Source organism: Ambystoma mexicanum, chromosome 4q (assembly GCF_040938575.1).
Source record: "Ambystoma mexicanum isolate Mex_15411 chromosome 4q, UKY_AmexF1_1, whole genome shotgun sequence".
NCBI classification, from domain to species: Eukaryota; Metazoa; Chordata; class Amphibia; order Caudata; family Ambystomatidae; genus Ambystoma; species Ambystoma mexicanum.
Window position 1 is genome coordinate 1,254,032,167 of NC_090928.1, and position 25,755 is coordinate 1,254,057,921.

Genomic DNA, 25,755 nt, shown 5'->3' on the forward strand with positions numbered 1-25,755 from the left:
CTCCCTACGCGCGTCACTTCCGGTTCCACTTCCAAGGAGTACTACTACACGCTGTGCTGGCCCTGCGCCCAGAAGCCGTGTTTCTGTGCCCCAGGAGGCGGCCAGGTGATGTCATGGGCCCACTTCCCCCGGCCTTGATCGATGACAGCTCCTTGCAGTGAATAAACACAAGATGTCATCCCGGAGCCTGGCTCCATGGAGCACCCACAGGGGTGGAGCTGTCGCGGCCGGGCAGGCCAACTCGCGCCCTCCTGCCTCAGCAGACCCGCCGACATTCTGGAGCCCCTGAGTGGGAGCTTTCACCACCACATCATGTTTATTTTAGGCGGGAGGATTGGCATGTATGCCTCTGGGCACTCCGCCATCTTGCCCTGTATCTAGCCCCGGCCAAGCCATGCCAGACAACTTGAGTGGGTCCTGGTTTTGCAGAAGGCACGCTGGGGCTCGCATGGAAACGGAACCAAGTCCCAGCATGCAATGCGCAACACCAGGAATGACTGCACATGTCACACATTGCGCGGGGTCGCTAGGCATCTCCACTGGGCCTATATTAAAAATGTGTGCCTTTCTCTAGGAACCTCTTTCCCTGATGCTGGCCCTGCGGGATCCTGGCCAGATCTCTTACCCCGGCCAGATCTCTTTCCCCGATGCTGGCCCTGTAGGATCCTAGCCAGATCTCTTACCCCGGCCAGATCTCTTTCCCCAATGCTGGCCCTGTAGGATCCTGCCCAGATCTCTTAACCCGATGCTGGCCTGTAGGACCCTGGCCAGATCTCTTACCCTGATGCTGGCCCTGTAGGATCCTGCCCAGATCTCTTACCCCGATGCTGGCCCTGTAGGACCCTGGCCAGATCTCTTACCCTGATGCTGGCCCTGTAGGATCCTGCGCAGATCTCTTACCCCGATGCTGGCCCTGTAGGACCCTGGCCAGATCTCTTACCTCGATGCTGGCCCTGTAGGATCCTGCCCAGATTTCTTACCCCGATGCTGGCCCTGTAGGATCCTGCCCAGATCTCTTACCCTGATGCTGGCCCTGTAGGATCCTGGCCAGATCTCTTACCCCGATGCAGGCCCTGTAGGATCCTGGCCAGATCTCTTTCCATGCCCAGCTGTACTGCAGACCGAGTCACTATGGCTGAGGCAACGTCTGAAGCATGCCCCAAGCAAGGTGCCAGCTGGGCAGTGCCACAGTCCATGCCCAGCAGGCACGACAGGCAGAGTCACTATGGCTGAGGCAACGCCTGAACCATGCCCCTAACAAAGTGCCAGCTTGGCAGTTCCACAGTCCATGCCCAGCCACCGCTGAGGCAACATCTGAAGCACGCCCCTAGCAAAGTGCCAGCTGGGCAGTGCCACAGTCCATGCCCAGCAGGCACAGCTGAGGCAACCTCTGAAGCACGCCCCTAGCAAAGTGCCAGCTGGGCAGTGCACAGTCCATGCCCAGCAGGCACTGCTATGGTAACGTCGGAAGCATGTGTCAGGAAAGGTGCCAGCTTGGCAGTGCCACAGTCCATGCCCAGCAGGCACTGCTGAGGCAACGTCTGAAGCACTTTCCTAGCAAAGTGCCAGCTTGGCATTGCACAGTCCATGCCCAGCAGGCACTGCTATGGTAACGTCTGAAGCATGCCCCTAGCAAGGTGCCAGCTGGGCAGTTCCACGGTCCATGGCCAGCACGCACTGCTGTGGCAAAGTCTGAAGCACGTGCCAGGAAAGGTGCCAGCTGGGCAGTGCCACAGTCGATGCCCAGCAGGCACCGCAGGCAGAGTCACTATGGCTGAGGCAATGTCTAAAGCATGCCCCTAGCAAAGTGCCAGCTGGGCAGTGCAACTGTCCATGCCCATCAGGCACTGCTGAGGCAAAGTCTGAAGCACGTGCCAGGAAAGGTGCCAGCTGGGCAGTGCCACAGTCCATGCCCAGCAGGCACTGCCGAGGCAAAGTCTGAAGCACGCCCCTAGCAGAAGGAAGACCTAGGTGTAGGTATCATGCCCCGATGCCTACTTATGAGGCCCTAGGGGTGCCAGAAGGCTGTATGTGACAGGCTGGCGGGAGAGGTGTAAAACCTGGATTGTGCTGGTGTTTGCAGGTGCAGGAGTCACTTACTGGTGTTCACCTGAAATGTGTGAGTGGTCAGTCGACGTGCCTAGTATATGGTGGAAATTAGAATGGTGATCAGGCACACAGACAACCAAGAATCCACATGTAGCAAGCCATCACATGGCACAGCAAAGCATGAAAGGGAGAGACTAGGCACACATGCTGTAACATGTCACTGCAAGGCATGAATGACTGAGACAAGGCACACATGCTGAAACATGGCATAGCAAGGCATGAACAAGCGAGACAAGGCATACATGCCGTAACATGGTACAGCAAGGCATGATTGAGTGAGACAAGGCACACATGCCGTAACATGGCATAGCAAGGCACACATGGCACAGCAAGGCATGATCGATTGAGACAAGGCACACATGCCGTAACATGTCACTGCAAGGCATGAATGACTGAGACAAGGCACACATGCCGTAACATGGCATAGCAAGGCACGATCGAGCGAGACAAGGCACACATGCCATAACATGGCACAGCAAGGCATGATCGATTGAGACAAGGCACACATGCCGTAACATGGCACAGCAAGGCATGAACGAGCGAGACAAGGCCTACATGCCATAACATGGCACAGCAAGGCATAATCGAGCAAGACAAGGCTTAAATGCCATAACATGGCACAGCAAGGGCTGAACGAACGAGACAAGGCATACATGCCGTAACATGGCACAGCAAGGCATGAACGAGTGAGACAAGGCACACATGCCGTAACATGGCACAGCATGGCATGGACAAGCGAGATAAGGCATGAATGCCATAACATGGCGCAGCAAGGCTTGATCGAATGAGACAAGGCACACATGCCGTAACATGGCACAGCAAGCCATGAATGAGCGAGACAATGCACACATGCCGTAACATGGCACAGCAAGGCATTAACGAGCGAGACATGGCACACATTATGTAAATGGCACAGCAAGGCATGAACGAGCGAGACAAGGCACACATGCCATAACATGGCTCAGCAAGGCATGAACGAGCGAGACAAGGCACACATGCCATAACATGTCACTGCAAGGCATGAATGACTGAGACAAGGCATACATGCTGTTACATGGCACAGCAAGGCATGAACGAGCCAGACAAGGCACACATGCCATAACATGTCACTGCAAGGCATGAATGACTGAGACAAGGCATACATGCTGTTACATGGCACAGCAAGGCATGAACGAGCCAGACAAGGTATACATGCCATAGCATGGCACAGCAAGGCTTGATTGGAAGAGACAAGGCACACATGCCATAACATGGCACAGCAAGGCATGATCGATTGAGACAAGACACACATGCCGTAACATGGCACAGCAAGGCATGAACGAGCGAGACAAGGCCTACATGCCATAACATGGCACAGCAAGGCATAATCGAGCAAGACAAGGCTTAAATGCCATAACATGGCACAGCAAGGGCTGAACGAATGAGACAAGGCATACATGCCGTAACATGGCACAGCAAGGCATGAACGAGTGAGACAAGGCACACATGCCGTAAAATGGCACAGCATGGCATGGACAAGCGAGATAAGGCATGAATGCCATAACATGGCGCAGCAAGGCTTGATCGAATGAGACAAGGCACACATGCCGTAACATGGCACAGCAAGCCATGAATGAGCGAGACAATGCACACATGCCGTAACATGGCACAGCAAGGCATTAACGAGCGAGACATGGCACACATTATGTAACATGGCACAGCAAGGCATGAACGAGCGAGACAAGGCACACATGCCGTAACATGGCTCAGCAAGGCATGAACGAGCGAGACAAGGCACACATGCCATAACATGTCACTGCAAGGCATGAATGACTGAGACAAGGCATACATGCTGTTACATGGCACAGCAAGGCATGAACGAGCCAGACAAGGTATACATGCCATAGCATGGCACAGCAAGGCGTGATTGGAAGAGACAAGGCACACATGCCGTAACAAAGCATTCAAAGCAATAACAGCAAGAAGGCGCTCAAGTGCCTTTTAGTGCCTCAGCACTCGACACTGATTGTGCTTTTGACTCTGCACTTTCATGTCATGCCCAATTGTTTCAGGAGTCAATACAAGTCACTGAACAGTTTATTGCAAAGCCACCCTCAACACAGGGAGTTCCTTCCCTCCCCACTTAAGTGGTTATTCAACAAACTGTTTAACAGATTCTTTCCTTTAGCCCTATCTCAGACACATATCATGCCCCTTGGATCCCTCTCCCCTAAGCCAACAGTGAGGCAAGAACCAGGCCGGTGTACTGGGAATATATTGGTATTTATTTTAATTAAAAAGAATAGAAATTTCATGAAAATGTCATAGACCACTTTATCCATGGCACAACACAATCAACTTCTCTCGGTGTAAATAAATCACAAAAGTGAGTTGAAAAGAACACAATCACAATTCTTCACTTTCTACTCATTTCACTTCAAGAGATAATTAAACTGATCAATAACCAAAACAATAACAAATGTAGTGTTGTGCGATTTTGATTTTCCTGCAGGCTTAAACGTCTAGCAGTAGAATTACAAGAATGGTACAACTATGTATGTATGTATGTATTATAATTTGTAGAGCGCGGACCAAGGCCAATAAGGCATCTGGGCGCTAGAGAAGAGAGAGGAGACCGGAGGAAAAAATTGAAGAAAGAAAACAAAACAGACAGGGAAGTCAGACAGCGAACAACATGGACTTTAGTTGGTTCCTAAAACTAAGATGGTCTGGGAGGTCACGGAGTGTCGGCGGGAGCGCCTTCCAGAGCTTAGGGGCCAGGACCGAAAGGGAGCGGCCCCCTGATCTGGAGTTGTTGAAACGCGTGACTTCTAGGAGATTTATATCACTGGAGTGGAGCCTACGAGAAGGAATATAGGCTTTAAGCTTCTGCCATAAAAAGATAGGGCCGGAGGAGTGAACGGCCCGGTGAACAATGCACAAGATCTTAAGCTCGACCCGTCTCCTAACCGGCAGCCAGTCTTCTGCCATAAAAAGATAGGGCCGGAGGAGTGAACGGCCCAGTGAACAATGCACAAGATCTTAAGCTCGACCCGTCTCCTAACCGGCAGCCAGTCTTCTGCCATAAAAAGATAGGGCCGGAGGAGTGAACGGCCCGGTGAACAATGCACAAGATCTTAAGCTCGACCCGTCTCCTAACCGGCAGCCAGTCTTCTGCCATGAAAAGATAGGGCCGGAGGAGTGAACGGCCCGGTGAACAATGCACAAGATCTTAAGCTCGACCCGTCTCCTAACCGGCAGCCAGTCTTCTGCCATAAAAAGATAGGGCCGGAGGAGTGAACGGCCCGGTGAACAATGCACAAGATCTTAAGCTCGACCCGTCTCCTAACCGGCAGCCAGTCTTCTGCCATAAAAAGATAGGGCCGGAGGAGTGAACGGCCCGGTGAACAATGCACAAGATCTAAAGCTCGACCCGTCTCCTAACCGGCAGCCAGTCTTCTGCCATAAAAAGATAGGGCCGGAGGAGTGAACGGCCCGGTGAACAATGCACAAGATCTTAAGCTCGACCCGTCTCCTAACCGGCAGCCAGTCTTCTGCCATAAAAAGATAGGGCCGGAGGAGTGAACGGCCCGGTGAACAATGCACAAGATCTTAAGCTCGACCCGTCTCCTAACCGGCAGCCAGTCTTCTGCCATAAAAAGATAGGGCCGGAGGAGTGAACGGCCCGGTGAACAATGCACAAGATCTAAAGCTCGACCCGTCTCCTAACCGGCAGCCAGTCTTCTGCCATAAAAAGATAGGGCCGGAGGAGTGAACGGCCCGGTGAACAATGCACAAGATCTTAAGCTCGACCCGTCTCCTAACCGGCAGCCAGTCTTCTGCCATAAAAAGATAGGGCCGGAGGAGTGAACGGCCCGGTGAACAATGCACAAGATCTTAAGCTCGACCCGTCTCCTAACCGGCAGCCAGTCTTCTGCCATAAAAAGATAGGGCCGGAGGAGTGAACGGCCCGGTGAACAATGCACAAGATCTTAAGCTCGACCCGTCTCCTAACCGGCAGCCAGTCTTCTGCCATAAAAAGATAGGGCCGGAGGAGTGAACGGCCCGGTGAACAATGCACAAGATCTTAAGCTCGACCCGTCTCCTAACCGGCAGCCAGTCTTCTGCCATAAAAAGATAGGGCCGGAGGAGTGAACGGCCCGGTGAACAATGCACAAGATCTTAAGCTCGACCCGTCTCCTAACCGGCAGCCAGTGGAGTTTACCTAATAGGAAGTTGATTGTGCTCAGATCTGGTGGCTACGTGGACTGCAGCGTTCTGCAAAATCTGAAGTATTTGAATCGGATTGTCTGGTTTCCGTAAATATATCCCATTGCAATAATCAATGGATCCAATTGTGCATGAGGTGACAACAGCGGCACGACAGGAAGAAGGGAGAAAATGCAGGATTTTCTTAAGCAGTTTCAATCTGTGAAAACCTGCACTGCATCCTGAAGCAATCTGAGCTTCTCTGGATCCTGAGGGTAACATTTTAACCCCCAGGCTTTTTACACTGGGGCCAGGTACAGGAAGGACACCTAGTGGCTCCGGCCAGAAAGAAGAGTTCCAGAACCTGCTAGGGTCCGGGGTACCAATGACCAGGACTTCGGTCTTGCTTCCATTCAATTTGAGGCTCTTTTTGGCCATCCAAGTTGGGACTGCTGATAGGCTGTTCTTATGCTTAGAAGAAGAATCCAGTGACTGTCAGTCAAGACAGAAAAACAGTTGAGTGTCGTCAGCCTAGGTGTGCAAAACGGATACCAAAAGATGTTATTAGATCAGCCAGTGGGTGGAGATATAGGCCAAAAAGCAAGAGAGGGAGGAACCCTGGAGAATACCACAGGTGATTGTGTTACGAGCAGAAGAAAAAGGATATAGTGAAATAGTTTGCAGACAATCAGATAAAAAGGAAATAAACCATTCAAGAGGCATTCCTCTGAAACCAGACTGGACCAGCCACTTGACCATAATGTTGTGATCTATTGTATCAAAGGCCATGGAGAAGTCAAGAAAAATCAAGACACCAACCTCTCCACAGTCCTGACACAACACAAAATGATCAAAAAACGAAATCATTACCAATCCGGTTCCCATGGTAGATCTAAAACCCGCTTGGGAGACATGCAAATGATCGTTGGCTTCAAGGAAAAGCGACAACTAAGGTGAAACAATGGCTTCCATAATTTTCATAATAGCAAGGAGTAGTGATATCGGGCAATAGCTGTAGGGATGCATCCAGCTGAGGCTTCATCAGAAGTGGAGAACAACAGCATACTTTAGCGAGGGAGCGATAACACCATGAGAGAAGGAGTGATTGACAGCTGCTGTGAGTATAGGACGGCAGTCTATGGGAAGAGATTGCAAGATCTGAAGAGGAATAGAATCAGTGGGCGAGGCCAATATCAGATGGAGAAGAGATTTAGAGATCATCTGGTCTGAGACTGCCTTAATATGGAACGAGAACCTAGAAGTTCCTAGGAATTTGCCCACAGAAGAATGATCCTCAGTATAATTGCCAGGGCCTGGAAAAAGGCACTGATGTCATTGCATGTTGCATATGGCAATTACAATTTCGCCCACACTTTTGGTTTTGGTTGTGATTTAGTGGTTTGTTTTTCAGCCCTCTCTCACCCCCCTTCTTTGGTCTGGATTGGGGATGCTGGACTGAAACATTTGAATGATTTGGGGAGTTTGGGATTTCAGACCCCTGGCAGGATTGTGTTGGGGAAGCTGGATAAAAAGGTTGGACTGATTTAAGAACAAAGACACCGCTCTTCCTTAAAGCAGTTGGGGTCAGCAGGACAAATTGGATTAACTGATTAAGTTAAAGGTTATAGTTTAAGCACACACTGGGAAGTGAGCTTTGTTAATTTCAAAGTTTACCAAAATTCACCCAGTAGTGTTCTGCCAAATGGGGAATTCATTAAATGCATGTTTTAGTTAAATGGGCTAAGGATCTACACAGTGTTGCCCCCCTTCCTCCGCTCACTATAAAGGGAAAGGACTTAAGGCAAGCAGACTCCCCCACTGTTGGGTTTCCCAAGGCTCAGTTCTGCTTACATAGAAAGCCTCTTTTTAAAGTTCAGGAAAGCCAGCTGCATCTCAAGACACTCAGGGGAGAAAGGGCAGGGGTCTGGTCACTCCACTCTCAAAGATGGCCTCCCGCTCTCCACCATAGGACCCAGTCAGCTCTTAGGCCTTCCTAGAAATAGAGAGCTCCACCCAGATGCACTTTCAGCAATCTCCTCTTGTGTTTCCTTACAGCTGTCAGATGGTAACATTCAGCAGCTCTCCTGATGGTAAATTTCACCAGCTCTGAGCAATGACATCACCAATTTTACAATCTTGGGGAAGAGCCCTGCCAGAGTTTTCACAACTAGGATTGGAATGTTACCCTTCTCTCTCCTCCCAAACCCAGCATCCCAGTCAGGATTCAGTTTAAGGGTCTGGAGCAATATATGGCCATTCCCATTTGTAATTACCATTTTTTCTCCTTTCACATTTTTGGCAAAAACTAGTTATGTATCAAAAACATTGGGATTTACTAGTAACTGCCATAAGATATATATTTTCCTTTTCAGCTAATTGTGGGTATTTAATCAAACAACAGCTGGGTCCGCACCATGTTGCACGACTGTCTGGCAATTTCCTGAGGTTTTCACAAAAAGCCTAATAGTTATGAATATGCCATTTATTACTCATATTCCCAGTTTTTCCCTCCACCCGTTCACCAACTCACATATTTGGAAGCTTTTCTGATCAGTCAGAAACCCATTTTAGCTGGCCATTACAGATCCCGGAGCCGCAGGTGGATGAGTTTTATATCTCCACAATCGCCTGGAAATTACATTAAAAATAACACATACATGTAATCAGTACTACTTATGGTTGCTGAAAAAATATCTAAATGATAATAATCCTTTAAAATTAATTGTGAATCTTCATGTGGGACAAATGGCCATTCTACTGCCTTCAGGCCATATGGTCTCTTTGAGTCAGCCTGTAACCTGAGTTTTTATTATTCTCAAAGTGTTTGCAGCTTGCTCTTTGAAGTTGGTTGCCTCCATTTTCACACCGTTTGGTCATGCTCCAGCCAAGAGGAACTTGTCCTGCAGTAACTGCCTTCAAAGCCAACCAGTATGGGGGAACACTGGTTTTACACACCGTTAGCTGGATATTTTATTGCATTTGGTAATTAGATGGGCGATATAACATCCAGACTGGCGTGGGGGATTTCCTTGTGAAGTTTGCCCACATCCAGCAAAAAGGGTTTTCCCTGGGCTGACATTTTTCCATGAAAACAAAGTGGATTTTCAATGTCACTGGTATTTTGTGTGTGAAACATAATATACATTAATTTTTGTCATCACGCACCATGTCTTTTTCCCTGACATTTTTCCTGTTAGCAGTGGGACATTGTTCACATGTAAACTGCAGATACACATGTCAAGCCATTTTTGGGGTCAGTGTTTAAAAATCCTGCTTTTCACTTGAAAAAGGGACATTAAGTTTTCACTTGCAGCCACAAGTAAAGCGGTGTGTGTGTCAAGTGTTGAAAAATCCTGTTTTTCATGTGAAAGAAACTTCTTTTGGGGGCCTTTGAATGCACCCCACATCACTCTCACTTATATAATGTCTTACACTTCTACTAAACTCCTGCAAACACTTTCTCTCTCTCAACTAAGGGGCCAATTCATGGAATTAGTTGCGTGGAAAATCAGGGATTTGAGTGCCATCCCCTGTTCAGCGATTTATGGAACCAAATGCGCTGGACTTTTGGGGACTTGCGTGGATTCCATGCAGGCCTGGCACGTCTCTACGAGTGGACAAGCACTTTGCGCAAGACTCCAAGCAGAGTGTGACCCGGGCCTACGCAGTGACCCAAATAGGGGGCAGAACTTGTAGAATGAGGAAGAACATGTGAAAATGTGGGAATGTTGAGGAACGGTCCACGGCCAAGCAATCGCACGCCCATACCAATGAAAATACAACCGTATTCATGGATTTGAACTGGGCACATTGCATTGCGAAAAATCACATGCAAACCCCAGGACCCATACGCCACATGACTGCTGGCATAAAGTCCAAAGGCTCATAGGAAACAATGAGCAAATAAAACTCTGATCATATGGGTGACGGTACGTACAATCGCAGGGGTGCACAAAAGTTATCCGGCACTCGTTACTTGTATGCCCTCTGTAAATTTTGATCAGCACCCGTCAATTTATGATCAGCATCACTCAAATTGCATGCCCTCTGTAAGTTATGATCAGCACCACTCAACTGACGATCAGCATCACTCAATTTACGATCAGCACCACTCAACCTACGATCAGCATCACTCAACTTGCATGCCCTCTGTAAGTTACGATCAGCACTACTGAACTTACGATCAGCACCACTCAACTTACGATCAGCACCACTCAACCTACGATCAGCATCACTCAATTTACGATCATCACCACTCAGCTTATGATCAGCATCACTCAACTTGCATGCCCTCTGTAAATTACGATCAGCACTACTCAACTTACGATCAGCACCACTCAACGTGTATGCCCTCTGTAAGTTATGATCAGCACCACTCAACTGACGATCAGCATCACTCAATTTACGATCAGCACCACTCAACCTACGATCAGCATCACTCCACTTGCATGCCCTCTGTAATTTACGATCAGCACTACTCAACTTACGATCAGCACCACTCAACTTACGATCAGCACCACTCAACTTGCATGCCCTCTGTAAATTACGATCAGCACTACTCAACTTACGATCAGCACCACTCAACGTGTATGCCCTCTGCAAGTTATGATCAGCACCTTGTAACATGGGTTCACGCAAGTTGAGTGATGCTGATCGTAAGTTGAGTGGTGCTAATCATAATTTACAGAGGGCATGCAAGTTGAGTGGTGCTGATCGTAACTTGGGTGCACGCAAATTAATGGGTGATCGCACACAGTTCTCAGGGGTGCTGGGCGGTCAGGCAAAGGTTGTTGGCTGGTTTGCATGGGGGCGTGTTGTGGGCGTTCTGGCCACGGCTTACATATACAGTTACTTTGCGTGTACAACTCCATGAATACACACAACGTGCAGACAAACCTCAGCGTGCAGGATTGTGCAGAGTCGTTCTCTGCACGCAGTATCTGTGGGATTGATTCACCCTTTTCCATGTATCAGGCCCTAAGTGTCTTTGTTCTTGACATGTTGTCACCACGAAAGGGGACTATTCAAGTGGGTATGACCTGCCGCTGGCACAGGCAAGTGCAAGATATCTATAAAGCGGAAATCTATCACCTTGGCGCGATCGATTGCGCCACGCCTCACATTAATGCACATCTATGCTAGAGCTCTTTTCAAACAATAAACTCCAAGGGCCCCAATTCATGGAATTTTTTTGCACGGTTCAACGCGACTTTACACTACCGAAACGTGTCTTTACACTGCCGACAGAAACCCTGATTCATGGAACCGTGCAAAGTGTATTTTTGCAGTGCAATATAATTTTTGCAGTACAAAATGACTTTACGCTGACTTTGCACTGCAAAAAAACACTCTGCACAGTTCCACGAATCAGGGTTTCTGTCGGCAGTGCAGTCAATTTTTGAACCGTGCAAAAAATTCCATGAATCGGGCCACCCTAGTCTTTAGTGCCTTTGAATACATAATATAACCCTTGAAACAAAAATGAAATAACTTCAAAAGGAAATATGATAACTTTGTTTTTAAAACCCCATCGGTTTGAATGAGCTTGGGTAACACGTGCTACGCTCAACCATGTTACAAGTCAGCAGTAGAGACATGTTCTGCCATGTCACTTATGTCAGCACTGCAGCTTCTGTATGTTGCACTCATGTACAACATCTTCCAATATCACAAATAACAGGTTCCTACTAGACTTTCCCCAAAAAATAAATATAGAGAGAAAATAATAAGACCAGAACCATGCACTGGGGTGCTGTATTGCTTAAATATTAAAAGTGAACGAAGACATGTGTAGTCCACCAAAGGCTCCTTAATAGCTGCTATAACACATTACAGACCAGACAAGCGCTTTGGCAGGTAGACATGTCTGTTTAAAAGGGTGGTCAGTCATTTTTTCGAAAAAAAAATGTCGAAAGACAATTTTTTCGAAAAAATAATGTCGAAAAAAAAGTCGAATTCCTTTTTTTAATTATATATTTATTTTGGGGTCCGGGAATAAAAAAAAAATGGGTTAAACAAAAAAAAAATTTAAAAAAGAGGGGTTGGGGGGAACCCCCCATTTCGAATCAAAAACGTATTAAAAAAATCGACTTTTTTTTTCGACATTGTTTTTTAGAAAAAATTACTTTCGACATTTTTGAATTCGAAAAATGACTATGAACCGTTTAAAAGCACCCTAATACATACAGATACAAAAAGATTCTTAGAATAGTAATAATCCACTAAAATCAGCATCATTAGCGTAAACGTCGTAAAAAAGATCATTCCGTTCCCCGATGGTACGGGTCCACATGTTAGTCCACATGTTAGAGCAGCGTTTTAAAATCTCTTAACATTCATCACTTGACAAAGGAATAACTAAATTGGCGCCAACGAGTAGACAAAATGTACACCGTTCATACTATACAGCAGTACTCTGATGCTATGTGCAAAGGAGCAATGTGCAAATAGGCAATGTGCAAATGAAAATATAGCTCGATGTTTAGATATTGTAATCCAGGCATGTGCAAATAAGCAATGTGCAAATGAAAATATAGCTCAATGTTCAGATAGTATTCTCCAGGCATGCCAGGCATGTGCAAATAAGCAATGTGCAAATAGGCAATGTGCAAATGAAAATATAGCTCGATGTTCAGATATTGTAATCCAGGCATGTGCAAATGAGCAATGTGCAAATAGGCAATGTGCAAATGAAAATATAGCTTGAGGTTCATATAGTGTTCTCCAGGCATGTACAAATGAGCAATGTGCAAATAGGCAATGTGCAAATGAAAATGTAGCTCGATGTTCAGATATTGTAATCCAGGCATGTTCAAAGAGCAATGTGCAAATAGGCAATGTGCAAATAGGCAATGTGCAAATAAAAATGTAGCTTGATGTTCAGCTATTGTAACCCAGGCATGTGCAAATGAGCAATGTGCAAATAGCCAATGTGCAAATGAAAATATAGCTCGATGTTCAGATATTTTAATCCAGGCATGTGCAAAATCAGCAATGTGCAAATGAAAATAGATCTCGATGTTCAGATATTGTACTCTAGGCATGCGCCAAAGAGCAATGTGCAAATAGGCAATGTGCAAATGAAAATATAGCTTGATGTTCAGAAATGGTAATACAGGCATGTGCAAAAGAGCAATGTGCAAACAGATGTGTGAATCAGTACAGTGGTGTTATATACACAAAAATGCAGTAAAACCACGTGCAAGGATATACTTATGTTTTCAAATAGTCCAGCAATCAATCACAATGGTTACTGTTCAGCACCTAGGCACATTTAGTCGCATGCCTATTAGCGTTATTTGCACCCAGTCCCCTTAAAGTGCAATGTGCATGGTGTGCAGTTAGTCGTTTACAAAGCTCTCATAAGCAGACATAAAGGAGGTGGAGCCCAGGTTCGTGCACTCTGTGAATACATGTTAGTCAGTTTCCAGTGTGTCCCGTAATTCACAGGCACGCCAGTATCTTTCCTCAGGCCCCCGTTTCCAGTGGGAACCCAGGACTGTTACTAGGGGGAGCTGATCTATTCGTAAACACAATAATGACCTGCGTATTTCGGGGGTCGGGACACTGGGTCTGAGGTCTCTTGAACTCGTGGGCCAGTCTGGACACATGCCGATAACATTTTAGGGGAGCAATGTGGTGTCATTTCTGTTACACTCCCACAGTTCATATGTTTTCTTATAAGAAGCTTTTAATGCCAGTTCGGGTACTAGTCTATTCTTTTAAATGTCAACATTACAAGGTCATGGAAACTCAGTTACCCTAATGTGATAAGGATTTTGGTAACTCGCAGCTTGCGGGCTGCACTCTACCACTTACCTTTCAGGAAGTTGGCTTTGTAGATCAAAATGACTATCTTAAATTGCTTTAATGTGACATGGATTTAGATAACATGCTACATTTCTGCATGATATAATATGGCATTTAAAACACGCCTGCACACAAGTGTTTCTAGTGTTTCCCTCCAGAAATTGTAGACACAATCATCTTCCTCTCGCAGTGAAAAAGAATTAGCAATAGTTTGGGTTCAATGTTCTTTGATTTGCATGACCTTTATAAGTGGACATAGGTGTGACGTTCAAATCTGGCTACCGGCACTGTTAGGAGCGGCAGCGGGCAAGCACTTGATTTTGGCTTTGCCAGCTGTCATGTTGGCGCCCTGAGATGTAGTCGCTTTAAGAGGAGGGCACTAATCTCTGGCCTGTGTTCTCTTTTCTTCAAGGTCTTCCTAAGGAAGGAGTCCGAGGAGGGTGACAAGGGCATCGTAGGAAATGCAGAGAAGCGCCCGAGGCCTGGCGCCACCCGCTTGCCGCCGGAGATTGGTTCACCGTTCCACATGGTGAGATGTTGACTAAGCATGCCAAGTACGTTGGGTGTACTGGGCCACTTAGACACTGACTTCTCCAGACCAACACTGCCAACATTCTCCCGCATCAGAAGAACCAGAAGCCACCAACATCGCCACCATACCAGGGAACTCCAAGCTGGCCCCGATGGAGGATGGCTGAGGCGGTCCAGATGCGTAGATAGGGTAGGGCTTGAGCGGGCAAGGCCCATCCAACATCTGCAAATACACGGTCAGCAGGGCTGTGTGGGCATTTACAGATGTTAATGGCGCTGCAGTGGGCCCAACTACATTAGCTTCAGGCCCCATTTGTTAGACAATCCTGGCAACGCCTCGGGGTGTGACCTCTTGCCGCTAGAGTCCCGCCCCTCTGGCATATCCTTCTCCTAACGTTCCTGTCCTAGGGCGGTCAACCAAGCACCTAAAATGGTGTTGAAGGGTGTAAGAAGAAGGCCAGGTGGCAGGGTGAAGGGGATGATGGCCACTGAGAACATCTGGGAAACTGGATGTGGTTTTGCAACTTACCTTTTAGGTTTGGTGGTATAAGAAGAAAGGGATAATATGAGTAGCACAGGCCTTCTCTCAGACAGAACTCATTGGCCACGCTGAACCAGCCCCAGGTATCTCCAAACAGATGTCTCAGACCCAGCTACCATCACTCCCCTTGAGTCAGGCAATATTTCACTGGTGCTAATACTCATAGCAGAAGTCAGCGCGTAGGCACCGTGCACAGCATTCTCACTAACAACATAGTAGAAAGACTCCCTTCTGCTAAAGCTGCAGCTACAGAGAGTTCCAATAAAGAACTTAAGTAAAACTCTCTGATGTGCTATCAATAGGAGAATTCAGTCGTTCGTCTGTGTTTACATACTGCTCGCTATATACTATATCCATAACAGAATGTAGTCCGTCTTCTATTTCTGACCCAAGTTTAAAACCAAAATAAAATTCTACGCTGTGCCGCAGGGACCTGCCCTACCCTTCAGGGCTTTAAATATTAAAGAGAAACCACTTAGCTTCCCACGGGGCAGGGGCATCCCAAAAAAGCCCTACTTTGACTGACCTTTTTCCTATGAATCTCCCACATACAGTGGTAATGCGGTTATTGGGGTGATCTGATCCCCACTTTTTCCTCGCCTGGTCACTTGTGGGTCCATTTCTGACTATTTCCCCCCCTCCCCGGTTGTTACATCCCCATTCTCTTCTTTCTCTGTTCCCCCAGCTTGTTCTTCCCCCTATGATTATAAAGCGCTCCATTGCTTCCCGAAGTTAGGGCTGCGTTCAATAAATACCATAATAGCGATAATAAAAATGCCACGAGCTATGGAAAAGATGCGTCACGTACCTGCTGCAGGTTATGGGAGTCCATAACCAGTGTGTAACGCCCTCAGCCAATCACAGTGCGGAACCCCTTGCTTTCTGGGATTGCTCCTGGTGCTGTGGATCCAAACTGAAAACCCCCTGGCATTAATTTGGGGCTGTGATTCATAAATATCTAATTCCTGTGAATTATGGGGTTTGAAACCACTAACATCTCAAATACTTGACATTTATCATATCTGGGTCAAAATGCCCAGAACGTCTTCAAAATACAGACTGTTTCTTTTTTTAGAGTGATTGATGCATTGTATGTAGAATTTGTTGAATGTACTATCTGTTAAACCAGGTTAGTGATGGGCACTTGAATTAGCTTGGCTTGTTTAATCTCTCTATGATGAACACCAGCAAAGTTATGCAGGGTTTAAAAAGGCTTGAAGAAACCCTTCAATCTGAAATGTGAAAGAGGGATATTCATTTTCAGCCACGTCACCCGCGCCACGGCACCACCCAGAAGTGACCACTGAAAGTTCCCCTCCAGTTCAGAGTCACATGAGCAATGCATTGTGGGTATGCAAATGAGCTCAAACATAAGCCCTTTGCTCCAGAAAGTTGTCTTTGCATTCTAGGGCAGTGCAACCTCATACAATGCATTTTCAACCCAAGACAGACAGCCCTCAAGGATGCAGACAACTATATTTTTGTTTTTGCCTTATTGGGGATAGTCAGTGCAGTAAAGTCTGAATCCCTGTGTTTCGAGCATTGGGTAAACACCTTTCAAGTTATGCTGGGCTTAAAAATGGCCGACAACAAACAATCCGACTGCAACGTGAAAGTAGCTGAAGCCATTTCAGCCAAGTGACACATACCACAGTGCCCACTATTGGAAATCGCTGGAAGTTCACCTCTAGATCAGAGCCAGGCAATTATTATTATATATAACATTTGGTTTGCTGAAATGAATTCATTTGTATACCCTTCTGAAAAAATGTGCTCTTACTCAGTGATTGGATGAATGCATGTCACCTGTAGTGTTTGTTCCTTTTCACCTTATACATTACATATTTTTTGCATTTTGTTTTTAATTGCTGTTCTATGTTTTTTATGAAATGTCTGACATCTTACTGACCTTGGTATTCCGGTGCTATTCAGTGCAGGCTATCTCACATCCCCCTTGTTTTAAACCCACAGGACCTGGGATGCGGTAGCCCCTCACCCCCATCCAGAGACAATCTCAAGAAGCAAGAGGCACCAAGTGGCACGGCACCCGGTGCCCGCAGCTGTGGGGTTCCACCACGACTCTCCAACCTCAGCTCGCACATTGCGCAGTTCAATCGAGAGGTGTCACAGGTAGGAGCCCTCCCACCTATATCTACCTATATGGGACAGTTTCAAAATACAACTTGCAAGGGAAGAATTTTCGACACTCTCCCCCGAACCACAGAAGCCGAATGGATTCGACCCTCCCACCGTGGTTGGCATAGGCACCTGATTTTTATAAACACAGGTAACCACGTGGCAGCCAGTATGGGGAAGAGGGATTAGTGAGAGGTTGTGGATAGGGTGGGGAAGTTAAGAAAACCGGAAAGGGGTAAAGGGAAAAACCTAGTTGGGTCAGGTATGGGGGAAGCACAGGGTAAAACCTAACCTGCCTGAACATAACCATACATACTCTTATCCTCCAATACCTGCCTGTCTACACACTCTAACCTCCTATAGCATATGATCACCATAACATACCTTCCTCCTACTTAGGACTAGTCAAACACAACATATCACATATAAACATGAATGCATGAGGACACTTTGCAGCAAGCTGAATGAAACAAACAAAGGGAAGCTTCCCAAATGAAATGACAATACACATGGCCCAGTGAGCAAGCGTGAGCAAACATATAGAGCAGGGGAAAAAACATAACATCACTTCTAAGCAAGAACCATTCTTTTTGCACCTAGCTTGCTGAGGCAAAATGACACGCATTATCTCATCACACGTGGCCCCAATGTAACGGAGTATTTGTTTCCCCGCTTCTGACAATCATTGCCAATGATACTTACAAGTTCTGTGTTTGTAATCCTAAGCGTGCTCTCCGCACTTGTCAGAAGACGTGCGGGCCACAACCCTAATGCAGTAGGTCTAGAAGTAACACAGAAAGCACAGAGTAGACAACATAACCTGAATCAACGTGCCGAACAACCCTGGTGTTAGCAGTCAGTACGCCGACTTTGCAAATCATAATATTTTCACATCAGGCACACAACTACTTCTCTTTTGTCCGGGAGCCCCACGGTACTACCCGGATGGAAGAAGTAGCACGCAGTTAGAAGCCCATGCTGATTCACCGCTGCATGGCCCGTGTTCCGTCTTCCTTTTGCCTGCCGATTACCGCGTTCAGAGCGGCATGTTGGGAACTCCTTCTTCCTCCGTCTGACCCGCCCGTGGCAACAAAATAATCTGCACCTGAGCCGTACCGTTGCCTGCTGATAAGCTGTCCCAAATCACAGTCAGCTGGCGACGCGCGCGAAGCGTGAAACTACATTTGGTCCCAGGGGCTGCTGGGTTTGAAATTCCTAGACTAGTTTTCGAGCTCCAGTTAGTCTGCGATCCCTGCAAGTCCTATTTAGCAAACAAACTGCAGCACCACACATCTGCCCCAGCCCTTATTCCTGACAGACGGTCCATATAGAGTCCGCGGGTGGGACTCTGCCCAAATCATATGTGCTATATAGAGTACTCTCACCAGCCATCAGCAGAGAGCTGCATGGATCTGAAATGAGTGCAAAGCCTGTGATAGTGAGATTCAGCTGGCCTCTAAGCACCCTACGCTTTGGAAGGTAAGTGAATGCCTTAGAATCACACAGTTTGGACAAGTGGGGAGGCTGAGAGTAGAACAGCTGCAAGCGTGCATCAGTAATGTGGGAAAAAGCAAAAGGCGTAAGGCTAATGACCGTTGCCCAAAAATGATATGAGGGCTTAAAAGGTGCTATTTGAAGAGCATTGACGCCGGGATCAAGAACAGAGGCGCTTGCAAACATTAGGAAGAGGGGCGGGGGTGATGAAGGGAAGCTCAGGTCTTCCTCTCAACTCACCTGCATTTGGCTGGTGTGACTCACCCTGGACTCTGTTAACACACATTCCCCACAGATGTGATCTGGGTAAATCACTTTGTCAGGCTATACAAGCAAAGGGAGGAAGTTAGTGACCATGGGATAGTGAACATATCCATTTGGACCCATCGTCACTAGCTTACCCGGCACTTCAGTTTGGGGTCGAAGAACTAACGATTGCCTTGTTCCTAACTCCATCGGGACGAGCTCCAGGGTCAGATCAGATCACACTCGCGGGATTCAAGATGAACCATCAGATGTGGGCAAATCTTGTTCCCAGAAAGCAAATGCCCTTTGTAGCCAGGCCAGGAAAACCTGTCTTGCTGTTTCCGCAGTAAATGCACTTATTTATTTACTTATTTATTTTTTTCTGAACCAGAAGCAAGTCTGTTGAAATAAAACATCCCATATATGTTTTCTAACAAAAACCCTCCTTACATGTCTAGGCAAGGACAGAGGCTTGCGCAACAATTTTCTTTTAAACAGACATCTGTTTTGCAAAAAGCAACCCTTTTTACACGGGGTGAATTCTCCGTTTGCTGTCACTTCCAATGCGGTTTTCTCTTCCACCTGGATTCCAAACATCAATTACAGCCCTAGCCAATTAATCACAGCAATCTGTTCACGGCAAAGGTCCACTGGCACTAACATAAGCACAGAGAAATGGGGCTTCTTGTTGAAGAGTTCAGCTGTGATATGTTGGCGTTTTTCCATATGGCTGGGAGTAAAGTTCTTGGTGATTTCACAGATCTTGCCTGACAAAGCCTGTCATTCAATGAGAAATGCCCCCTTTTGTGGGTGCACAACCTGAATGTGGCTGGGCATAGCTGGGTCTCACTGGATCAGAACTGTGTATTGTTGAACAGATGAAAAAGAGCATCAGGGCGCCATCATTTTAAATGCACAATATTGCTTTTTTCAATGGGAAATTTGGTGCTATCAGCAACCCAGCACTGCTTTTCAATTCTCTTCTTTGGTGCACATAAGGAAACACACTGGCAGCCTTTCTCGGTGTGTTCCCTGTTCCATCTTGCCCAATAGATGCTTGGCAAGGACAGCGCAGCCATCCTTTTTGTGTCTGCAAAACACAGTTTTGATGCAAGGAAGTGGCGCTCTGCAGAGCCAGCGCAGCCATTCTGCTGGTACTGCTGAAGTGCAGATTGGGGATGGAGGGGAATTCTGCTGGGTGGGTAAATGTACCCCTCACGCCCCATTTCATTGATTAATTCTTGAGCAAAAGGCTGGGAAGGGTAGTCCATAGCTGCATCATTGAGTGGGCAACTAATAATAGCATCTTGCCCGAAGTGCAGTATGGCTTCAGAGAGGGCGGGGCACAATGGCGCAGGTCATGAATCTCAGAGACTAATACTTTAGGGTATGGTTGCTCAATCTATCTGGGATTCATGGACCTACATCAGGCCTTTGATAGGGTAAATCGGTGTCAGCTATGGGGCCTACCAAGAACTCTTGCAGGCCTACCCCTCTCTCGAACTTGCTGATCTCCTTACGTAAACATCTGGAGGTAGTTGCAAGACTGGACAACTCGGGAATAGTCACCTCAGCTTTCATTGTCCAGCGCGGAGTCAGGCTGGCACCACTATTATTTTATCTCGATGTCAGCACCCTTGCATCCAAGCTAGGGGATCTCACACGAGAACCGGCCAGAATTGCGGGTAGACCCATATGTGTCCCATCCTACGTCGACGATGTCGTTCTGTTGGCTCATATCCCAATGGCCCTACAGAAACTCACAACTGGCTACGTTCACTATAAGGAGCAGGGAGATCTGTCATTAAACGCTAATAAATACAAACTCATGTGTGTAGGCAAGTCAAATCGAAGGCTCCGGACGTGAGCTGGATTGGGTCTCGAAATTCAAGTATTTGGGCATAACATTCAAAAGTGAGGGGAACTGGATCGACCAAGTAAAGAGCTCTGCACTAAAGTTTGAACAAGCTAATGGGTCAATTTCCAGTCGTAATAGAGATATGAGGAATGTAACCATTGACACTGTGCTTATGTCAGCAACCTGCACACGTGGGGCTTTCCTGCTAAACCCTATTAAAATAAAGGAAAATACATTCCTGCGCCATCTTCTGGGAGCCACTAAAGGGGCAATGATCTAACTGATCCCCCAAGATCTGCGGCTGGACTATGTAGGTGATTTAATTAACCTCAAACCCTTGACTATTTGGATCAATCTGTTAAGCCACACATGACACACATAATCAATAAAAACCTGTTAACGTCTGACATAGGCACACAAATTCCATGGTTAAAAGAATGTAAGGAAGAGTTTGACTCTTTAGGCCCCCCCAACCGGTACAGCAGAGACTCAGTTGCTCGGGGTTGTAACGCCACAAATGACCCTTTTCTAAGTTGGTTCATTAGTGTGGGCAAACAAAGCGTTCTGTTCAATTCCAATACCGTCCATGCTGTGTCATCGCACGGATACGAACGGGCAGAAAGGGAGCCCCCTTTGTCCTTGCGGCAGTACATCTCAGGGGAATCTTGCACACTTTTTCTTCCAGCTGTCGCAGAATCTTAGGCGTAAATTTCTAATCCCATTATTAAAAAGACCCAATTGCAGAACAACCAGCGAAGACTTTGCCTATCTCTGCTCCACTCCAGATAAAAGAGCTGCCTCTGATGTATATGTTTATAGAAGGAGCCTTAACTGTGACTGAAGTGTGTCGCCATGAGAAATCATTATTTTAATCTTCTATCACCTTTTTTGTATTCATCATTTTTCTTGTTATGCAGTGTTACACCGGGGGGGCGTAATGGCCTGGGAGCCCAAGGTAACCAGGTCTCCCGAATGGTACCCCCCCGATGTAGCCCATGGAACGGGTTAGGAACGCCATAAGCACCCTGGGTTACCAAAGCAGTAACCTGGGATGCTAATAAAAGTATTTTAATTCATTGTCCCATTAAATGAATGAAAATACTTTGTCAAGATGGACGCCACGGTTTGGAAGGCGGGCCCTTCTTCCATTTCCATGGCGGTCGGCAAAGCGAGAAGGAGGAAAGCTGCTGTGGCAGCGCCATATGCTGCCGCAGCAACTATCAGGTAAGTGGGGTAAGGTTGGGAATAGTTCAAAAAAATAAACAGGAGGGTGGGGGAAGATGGCACTGTGGGGTGGGGAAGGCAGCCTGCAGGTTCCGTGGAACGCGAGCTGAGATCAGTGGTTTCAGCCTGCAATCGGCAGAACCAGATTGGCTGCTCCCCCACCCCACAGCAACATATTCCCCCCACCTCCCGTTCAAGTCATTCTGCCTTGTCTCAGGCGTTTAGATAATGGGTATTTCAGAGTTTTAAGAAAAAGCAGGACTGGATGACTTTCCCATCCATGGAATGGAAAGGCTGAGAACTCATGACCTGCAGCCCATGCACAGACCTCTGCAGGGGGCGCCTTAACCCACTTATCTAGTGCAGAAGGCAGTAGGAAAACAAGAACAAGTCAGAAGGAAGTGGGATTGAAATCATACATTACAACAAAACCACCTCAAATTTCTGCACTGTCAACATGTCTCCAAAAAGTACTTCTGTGCATATCCTCTTTCTATGTCATTTACGTCCTGTCCAGGGCTGCAGATGGTTCATCATGACACTGAGCCTCATCACAAGTTGGACGGTATCCCGGCTGTAATACCCCCAAACTGTAATAGCGTTAGCACCAACTGGTCCGGAGCTATAACCAACGGATTATGGGTTGGGCCTAACGGTAAATACCCATACCCCATTGTGGACATTAGACCCAATAGGGGAATCTTCGGCGCAAATACTGCACGCTAATGCAGCCGGCGGTAATTACGTCGAAAAGAGGGCGCTAAATGGGATTTTCACCTTCAGAAAGAAGCTGGCAGTAAAACAGCCCCTTTAGCGCCCAACTCGCAATAGGGCCAGCCCTTCATTGCAGTGGTAAAAACTGTTAACGAAGCATTTAAGCAACCCGTGATGAGGCTCAGTGTATTTAGACAATGCTGCACTCCAGTCTGGGGTTTGGTAGTTCTTGCGCCATGCATCTCAACCAACATATCTCACTCTGGGTTGGAGGCAGACGGCCGCGCATTTCAACAAGCTTTTCAAAAAAGTTGCTTCGGAAATTGTTTGGAAATGAAGGTGTATAGTTACGTTTCATTTACCACCTGTGCTCCCAAATGCACGGAGGTGGGACATTCATGTCCAAGGTTTGTACACACGAGTTTTAGGAGCGAGAGAGGGAGGGAATGAGGAAAGAATAGTAGGAGGGAAGGGAGGGAGGGAGAGAGGGAAAGGGACGCACAGTAGAGGAAGGCAGGAAGCAGGGAGGGAGGTAGGGAGAGGAAGGAAGGACGAAAGGAAGAGGAAAGGAGGGAGGTAGAGATGAAGAAATTATGGAGAGGTAAGGAAGTAAGCAAGGAGGGAGGAAAGAAGGAAGGGAAAGAGTTAAGGTGGGAGGGAGTGAGGAAAGAAGTGAGGGGGAGGGAAGGAAGGGAGGGGGAGATGAAGGACGCAAGGAGGGAGGGAGAGATGAAGGAAGCAAGGAGGGAGGAAAGAAGGAAGGGAGAAAGGAAAGAGTTAAGGAGGGAGGGAGTGAGTAAAGAAGGGAGAGGGAGGGAGTGGGAAAGGAGGGAGAGAGGGAGGTAATAAGGGACAGGGAAGGAGTAAGGAAATAAGGAAGGGAGAGGGAGGGAGTAAGGAAGGAAGGGGGAGAGAGGGAGGAAGGGAGAGGGAGGAAGGGAGAGGGAGGGAGGGAGGAAGGGACATGAGGCAGGGAATGAGGGAGGCACAGTGGAACAGGAGCGGAAGGAAGGAAGCAGGGAGGTAGGGAGAGGAAGGAAGGAGGAAGGGAAGAGGAAAGAAGGGAGGTAGAGATGAAGAAATTATGGAGAGGTAAGGAAGTAAGCAAGGAGGGAGGAAAGAAGGAAGGGAGAAAGGAAAGAGTTAAGGAGGGAGGGAGTGAGTAAAGAAGGGAGAGGGAGGGAGTGGGAAAGGAGGGAGGGAGTGAGGAAATAAGGGACAGGGAGGGAGTAAGGAAAGAAGGAAGGGAAAGGGAGGAAGGAAGGGAGGGAGGGAGTAAGGAAGTAAGGGACATGAGGGAGGGAATGAGGGAGGCACAGTGGGACAGGAGAGGAAGGGAAGAAGGAAGGAAGCTGGCAGGGAGTAAACGGTACTAAGGCAGGCGAAGAGGAAGGCAGGGAGGGAGGGGAGTTAGCAGTGCTGGTCACTGGGCCGGCTCTCGGCAGATCCGAGATCCGGCACCAGATGTGTAGCCGGATCTCGGGATCCGGCCAGAGTCAGCCGCCCAAGCCCATGAACCACGCTGGAAAAAAGAAAGAAAAAAAAGCGTCCGCGACGGCAGCATTGCCGTTTACCGCAGCTCTGGCACTGATGTGTAATGCACAATGCTCACTACATGTACAACTGAAAGGAATCACTTGTACATGTAGCGAGCATTGTGCTTTACACACCAGTGCCAGAGCCGCATAAAAGGCAATGCTGCCCTCGCGGGCGATTTTTTTTTCTTTTTCTTTTTTTCGCACAACAAAATGAGTCAGGGCTCATCAAGGGGGTCTGGCCTAACTGCAGGGGTCCTGTGGGCCCGTTAGGCCACGCCCCCCTGACGAGCCCCGGCTCAATGGGCTACTGGCATCCCTGCCAGGCATCCTTTTGTAGTGATACAACACCCTCTCCCCAGGTGGGAGAGGGTGATGATCTCTGTATTTATATTCTATAGGCTTGCCTGGCAGGGGACAGGGCCTCGCCTATTCAGCCTTAATGGTGGTGCTACCCCTTGCCAGCTGCGTGGGGGCAGAGTCACCATTAAGGCTGAAAGGGTGAGGCCGCTGGAAGCTCAGGCCGTTTTCCTGAAGACTGAAACTCCACGAGTTTCAGTCTCCAGGAAAACGGCCTCAGCTTCCAGCGGCCTCGCGTTTTCTCCATAATGGTGGCGCCGGCCCACGGGCATCTCCTGCTTAAAGGGATGCCTCGCAGGTGCGCGCCACCATTACAGCTAAAAGGCATTTTTTTCTGGAGCCTGAAGCTTTCGCACACGAGCGAGAGCTTCAGGCTTCAGAAAAAAATCCTTTTTGTGTAGTGGCCGGGGCTGGCAGGGGAGATTAGTGGGCCCCACAGGGCCCCGCCTCAAAGGAAATTTCGGAGCCTGCCGGGGCTGAGCCCCGGCAGGCCCCGTCCCACTTAAAGCCCTGGCCGGCGGTAAAAGGCAATGTTACCGTTGTGGGCACTTATTTTTCTTTCTTTTTTTAAAAGTATTTATTTGATTGAATGGCCACTACCAACCCCGCCCCCTCTAGACCACGCCCCCCCAACTCCTCCCCCACCCGGGCCCGGCACTTGTGGGATCCCCCACCACATTTTTTCCATTTCCACCACTGGGAGTTAGGAAGCTGTTATATGAAAAAGAACGAATGGAAGTAAAAAGAAAATATAAAGAGAAAGAATTGCCGCATTCTAGGTTAGGAAGCAACGTTCCAGGCACGGTGCCTGCGGCTGAAGAAGGCCGGGCCAGGAGCTCGCGGGGCGTCACGCGGTGCTCCAGGGCCGGAGGCCTGTAAGACTTTCCCTTCCGGGATGAAGTCATTATACGGAACACATGCCTCGGGTGCGGGGCAACAAGCGCGCATTCTCCGGCCTCTGGGGCCGTGTAAAAGCCCAGCTGCTGGCCCGGGATGGCTCCTGTCATGCG

At 47.8% G+C, this 25,755-nt stretch overlaps 1 protein-coding gene across 2 annotated transcripts in view; it reads left to right on the forward strand.

The window, feature by feature from the left end:
* LOC138468335 (uncharacterized) overlaps positions 1-25,755 on the forward strand; it is a 419,279-nt gene that overhangs the window by 41,497 nt on the left and 352,027 nt on the right. For both annotated transcript variants that reach the window (XM_069608850.1, XM_069608851.1), the window contains exons 2-3: positions 14,519-14,635; positions 17,150-17,308. In XM_069608850.1, the coding sequence (XP_069464951.1) occupies positions 14,519-14,635; positions 17,150-17,308 (276 nt within the window). The remainder of the gene's footprint in view (positions 1-14,518; positions 14,636-17,149; positions 17,309-25,755) is intronic.